This window comes from Chiloscyllium plagiosum, chromosome 11 (assembly GCF_004010195.1).
Source record: "Chiloscyllium plagiosum isolate BGI_BamShark_2017 chromosome 11, ASM401019v2, whole genome shotgun sequence".
Taxonomy (NCBI): domain Eukaryota; kingdom Metazoa; phylum Chordata; class Chondrichthyes; order Orectolobiformes; family Hemiscylliidae; genus Chiloscyllium; species Chiloscyllium plagiosum.
The window spans coordinates 52,033,444-52,039,929 of NC_057720.1; the positions used below are offsets into that span (position 1 = coordinate 52,033,444).

At 41.5% G+C, this 6,486-nt stretch overlaps 1 protein-coding gene across 2 annotated transcripts in view; it reads right to left on the minus strand.

The window, feature by feature from the left end:
* The window catches only part of LOC122554393 (cytochrome P450 4B1-like), a 62,306-nt gene extending 57,255 nt beyond the window's left edge, over nucleotides 1-5,051 (minus strand). The window contains exon 1 of one of the 2 annotated variants that reach the window (XM_043699327.1): nucleotides 4,481-5,047. In XM_043699327.1, the coding sequence (XP_043555262.1) occupies nucleotides 4,481-4,678 (198 nt within the window). In that variant the 5' untranslated portion in view covers nucleotides 4,679-5,047. Of the gene's footprint in view, nucleotides 1-4,480 lie in introns of both variants that reach the window. The other variant, XM_043699328.1, reaches the window with a different exon arrangement.
* Nucleotides 5,052-6,486: the final 1,435 nt, after the last annotated feature.

The window sequence follows — 6,486 nt, forward strand, 5'->3', positions numbered from 1 at the left end:
CCCCCCAGCAGTATCCAAAACGGTATACTTATTGCTGAGGGGAATGTCTACAGGGGATCTCTGCACTGTCTGTCTGTCCCCTTTCCTCCCCCTAACTGTAACCTTGTCCTGAGCCTTAGGAGTGACCAACTCCCAGTAACTCCTCTCAATTACCCCCTCAGCCTCCCGAATGATCCATAGTTCATCCAGCTCCAGCTCCAATTCCCTAACATGGTTTTCAAGGAGCTGGAGTTGGGTGCACTTCCCGCAGATGGAGCCAGCGGAGACGTCTCCCACCTGCCACATTCTGCAGGAGCAAGCAACTGCCCTAGCATCCATACCCGACTTATCTGAACACCCACTTAGTACTAAAGTAGAAAGCTTAGTTCAAGTTGCTATAAAATTAATAACAAACTTATATTCAATAGAGGAAGTTTAGAATGAACCTTACCTTATTAACCAGGTTAGAGGAGGAGGGCGGATGGGAGACACTACAATTGTAGAGTCTCGGGTTTAAACAATGTATCACTCTAAAAACCAAACTCAAAATTTTACACCTTGTTAAATGAAGTGTTATTGAGTTCTTAACAGCATCCTAGTTCATAACTATTTCTCATCAACCTTACTGGCCCTGAAAACCTAATTTTACATCTGTGGATTGTCAGGTCTGTGCAATTTAATTTTTAATAAATCACATGATTTACTGTTACATAATTAAAATTTGAGCATATACTTACCCTCCTGCCTCAATTCAAATTGTTTATTTTGTTCTGCAAAAGGCAGTTAAAATTGAAGGATCACAACCCCATTTTACTTTCTGGTATGCAGTCTTTGAGGAAATTTCAATGCAGTTGACTGAATACCTTGCTTGAAGACATTACTATCGCTGAGACCTCCTTGACTGGAAGCCTAGTTTAAACTGGCATCGGGAAAGGTGAAATCCACTGTACATTAACGCTAAATATTTTTGGGCAGTTTTCTTCATGGTCAACAATTCTTTCACTGCTGTGTCAGTTGTGAGGTCACGTGACCATGAAATCTGGCTCATTGGTTCCTTCATCAACTAGCTGCTGATAAAGAAGAATAGCTGCTATTTTAAATTATAGTGGCAAAAGCTAAATCTCTGTAAATTTCGGGTTGTTCTTAATTACATACCTACAGTTATATAAAAGGCATAGAAAGAAAAGGGAAAAAAATTAGCATCAGAACAAGATTTTGAAATATAAAGGTTATTGAAGAAGGAGCATAATCATAGAAACCGCTATTGTGGAAACAGGCCATTTGGCCCATCAACTCCATACTGGCCCTCTAAAAAACACCCGACCCAAACCCCTACCCTACTCCTATTACCTGCATTTCCCATGGTTAATCCACCTAGTCTGCATATCACTGGACACTGTGGACAATTTAGCATGGCCAATCCACCAAACCTGTACATCTCTGGACTGTGGGAAGAAGCCCACAAAGACACAGGGCAAATGTACAAACTCCACACAGGTAGTCACCTGAAGCCAGAATCCAACCCAGATCTGTGGCGCTGTGAAGCAGTAGTGCAAACCACAAAGCCACTGTGCCGCCCATAAGCATTCCTGATGAATGGCTTATGCCTGAAACATCGATTCTCCTGCTCCTCTGATGCTGCCTGACCTGCTATACTTTTCCAGCACCACACCTTTCGACCTATAAGCATACTGACTGTTCTTCCTCTGTCACATTCTTCCCTATCATCACAGAAAACAGCAGCAAAAAATAGTGAAATACTTGGGAAACACCATTTTCCAAACCTTTAAACTTGTTAAGGCTGGAGAGTGTTGTACTGTGCTCCTTAGCTTAAGTTAAATCACTTGCTGACTTTAACCATATCAACACCTTTCATTACTTTAAAGCCAATTTCAATGATCCCTTCTTTAGTGCAATTAAGTTTAAAGTAATTAGTACTCTGAAAGTGCTTTCTTTACACCGAGATAATTTCTGTTAAGGTGAAAATAAATGTAATAAAACAAATAGGCTGGATTGTGTGGTCAGCAGCAAAGTACAGTAGCGCCTCGACATATGAACAACCCCGTTCACGAACAAATCAGTTTACGAACAGGATTGTATGTAAAATTTTGCTTCAACGTACGTACGAAATTCAAGGTACAAATGAAGGTACAAACGCAAAAAGCCCGTGTGCGACCACGTGGTTTCATTGTTCTGCTTTGCTATGCGCGCGTTGAACGCAAAAGCTCTCGGGCCCCGCGTGATCTCATTCAGTTCGTCTTTGGCGCGCGCGCTGTGAACAGTGTTTGTTGCTATGTCCAAGCATTCTTACGCTATCCGAAGAATGGGAAAAATTGATCCAGTTCACGAACTTTTTGGTTCGCGAACCGGGTCCCGGAACGGATTTAGTTCTTAAGTCGAGGTGCTACTGTAACAGAATTCACCAATAACTCGAAAGAAATCAACCCAATCAATATCTGTCAAGTGTTTTTTTTTCCTCCTTTACCAGTGGCCACTTAATTCTTGCATCAAGTCAAGAGGATGTCCTGGCATGCAAAGGCAGTGATGTCAGGAAGCAGGTAATCAGCCAATCACATTTAATTTTTCTCACTGTGTTGTCATCCCTATAGAGACTGATCGCCTCAAAATATTTTTTTCCCAACAACCAATGAAAATAGCCAAAGGAGAAGATTTTATCACAAATAAAAACAGAAGTTGCTGGAGGTCTGGCAGCATCTGTGAAAAGAAATCAGAATTAATGCTTTGGGTCCAGAATTAATGCTGAATTAATGCTTCCTTCCTCAGAATTGAAATGAAACATAAACTCTGATTTCTCTTCCTGATTTACAGCATCTGTAGTTATTTCAGTTTTTATGGGGAGATTTTCTGTTTTAAGGCTTTCATTGTAACTAAAAAGCTAATATCAAGGTAGTTTAAAATTACCTAATAGGGCACTACTACACTGAACTAAGGAGAAGATATTTCTGCATTAACTAACAAACACAATCAAGATACATCTTACAACTACTTTCTCTGTGTGCTTCACTTTTTGAAGATAAATAGAGTTATGAGATCCAGACCCAAAATTAGACAGCTTCCCACCAGGCTTACCTGGTCCCTACCAGGTTACACCTTCCAGTTTCTTTCAAAACTCATCCCACTCAGTCTGAGCACTTGTGAACTGCTCTTCAGAGGCAAAATCCATCTTGGCAACTCCTTGTTCCTAAAATCTCCAAAGTTCCCATGTGTTCTGTCCTAATCTTTTTGAACAGAGACCCATGCGTATGCAGCATCCTGCTGGTCTGCTAACACATGCACAGTCTATCTCTCTTCTTCACAGCAGCTGCACTGTCTCTCACTTTCACTCTCTTTTGGTCTCTCTTTGTCTCCAAAGGTTTCAGCAGGTTGACTGCTTGCTCATTGGAGATTATAAAAACAAGTGGTGATATTTTTGAAATATATAAGATTCTGAGGGGGCTTGACACAGTAGATCTATTTTGTTCTTTTATGTTGGAAAAAGGTGTAGAAATGCAATACATGGAAAGATATATATGGAGTTGTTGGTGATGTCACCAATGATAAGGTACAGTTCAGAGTGACGCTGTGAATGGTCACTTGCATGATGCATTGAAGGAAGTTGACACCATGATGGTGAAAAGGCTACCTTTAGAATACAGTATCTAACAAACTGGAATGCCAGGAATGAGTTAGGATCAAGAGCATGAACTTCAGGAATGGGGAGAAAAACCACCAGCCAGTGTACCGCTCCTCCTTTAGATTTGGCCATCTCTGTAAAGAGATGCCTGCACTGAAGAAGACAGATTGGAAAATAGCTCATGTTGTCACATTTCCTCACCACATAAATTCCCTTCAGTAAAGTTACTTGGCTGAGATGTGTAAGAATGAGTGGAATCCTATACCAGCGTTATATACCCAAGGGAAGAAGTCTTGTTTTGGGCTTCTATAGTAAGTCCACAATCAAGCTGCCTATCCTCTTAAACCAACTCGTCACCACCCTTTAAGGACTATAGTCCAAACTGAATTTGACTCCAGAAGCTATCCAGCAAATCATTGATAACATGTTAACACTCAGTAAAACACAACTAAATATAAACAAGTGTCACACTGGACTCAAAACATTTACTTTTTCTCTCTCCACAGATGCCACCAGACCTGCCGAATTTCTCCAGCACTTTCTCTGTTTACTTTGCACTCCAAACATGGGAATTAATTTAAGTTAAAACAGGACGTATCCCTGCTTTATGCTCATAAAGTAGGTTAATGATATTTTGCGTTCTCCTCAGATTGCTGACCTAGGTCAACTACTCTTGAGCTATGCAGTCAGTTTGGCATTTTGCTTTTAAAAAACACGGATTTATTTCTCTGAACGTTTAGGATGGGTCAATGGTTTAATGTTTAAAAGTAACAGCAATGCAAAGAACTGCACAAACACGCACACACATTTGTATATCCAGGGTTGCTTAGTCACTCAAGTATGTCACGTAAGCGAATGAATACTGACCTCTGATACGTGACCAAACAACCAGTGGGTTGGGGGTCCCGGGAACAGTTTCAATGCTGTCATCATCTCCCACCTTCTACGGAAGAGTTTCACTGTTTTGATCAAGAAAGACACTAAACAAAACACAGCGATCAAATGGAACAGCCGACAGACTTCCACGGGGAAGCACAGCGACTTCATCGCTTCTACAATGGCCATTTGGTACAGGCAGAAGAGAGAATCTAGCACAGAGATTTAACAGCTACAGATCTGATCGTCCGTATGTCATTAAACTGTATTTGACTTGGTAGCCGCGCCCTTCTGTCAACAAATTCGACAGTCCGCAGTAGATTGCTCTCTCTTAAAGATGGATTTCCTGATTTCCAACTAAACTCAGCCATCCACCTCTCATCTGATTGTTATCTTAGTGTCGCTGCGCAACACCAAGACGTAAAAATCAAATATAGCCAACAGGGTGAAGCGGGAATGGAAAGTGAATACTTCCACCAGAGCACAGAACTAGTCCCCAGTCTAAAGTCCTTGAGCTCACAATTCTGGGCTGAATTCCAGGTCAGGATCCCAGAGCTGGACGTGGTGGGACAGAGGAGATTTTCGATGAAAGGGCCAATTAAGGAATAGATTCTGTCCTTACTGCCCCTCCCCCCATCCGCTCTTTTCATTAATATTAAAGCAGTAAGCCAGCCGCCGGGGGCGCATTGCAATAAAGATAACTGCCAACTGATTTATTGTTGTTATATGTACCTAAGTCCTGTATAGTAAAAAAGCTTCGTTTTGCAAATAGTACAGGCAGATCATAACATACAAATCGTGGAGTTTTTTAAGACAGACTGAGGCATATAAGGACACTGCTGCATAGGAAGGGCACAAAGCAAGATCAACATTACTTGAAGTTCGAGTCCATTCAGCAGGGAATCCAAAGTTAAAAGTCACACAACACCATGTTAGAGTCCAACAGGTTTATTTGGACGCAGTAGCTTTCAGAGCGCTGCTCCTTCACCAGGTGGTTGCCCTGATGAACCACTTGATGAAGGAGCAGCACTCCGAAAGCTACTGTGTCCAAACAAAGCTGTTGGACTATAACCTGGTATTGTATGATTTTTAAATTTGTACACCCCAGTTCAACACGGACACCTCCAAACCATTCAGCAGGGAAGAAGCTGTTCTTGAACCTGTTGGTGATGTGTTCAAGCTTCTGTATCATCTGACTGACTGAAGAGGTTGGAAGAGAGCATTACCAGGCTAGGAAGGGTCTTTGATGATGTTGGCAGCGTTTCCACAGCAATGAGAAGTATAAATGGAATCAGTGGTTGGGAGATTGGCTTCTGATGGGCTGAACTGTGCACACAACTTTCTGTTGTCTCATATAGTCCTGGGCAGAGGAATTGCTGCGCCAGGCCATTGCACACCCGGATATAATACGTTCTATGGTGCATCTGTAAAAGTTGGTGAGGATCCTTATGTACATATTGCATTTCATAAGCCATCTGAGGAAGAAGAGGCGGTGTGCCTTCTTGACCATTGCATCTTCATGGGAGATCCAGGACAGATTGTTGGTTATTGTCACTGCCAGGAACTTGATGCTCTCGATCCTCTCCACCTCAGCTCCATTGATGTAGGTAGGGACATGTCCTCCTCCTTTCTTCCTGAAGTCAATGGTCACTTCTTTTGATTTGTCAACATTGAGAGATTGTTATTGTTTACAGATGGAGGAGAGATTTAGTAGCAGAGTACAAGATTATGACACAGGTTGACAACGAAAAAGCTGATTTTAGTTGATAGCACATGGACCAGGAAGTCCACAAAACAATAATTATTGTTTTATTTTACGCATCCAATCCTTGATGTACATTGATCACTTGACAGTGTCAATTTGATTACTGCTCCAAAGTGGTGAATTTGGAGAAATTCTGTGAACTATTAGAAGTTAAACTAATTTTTCCACAAGCTTACAAAGTAAAAGGTGAAGTCACCATAGTCCCAAAAAAGCAGCTGTCTAATAGAGAGAG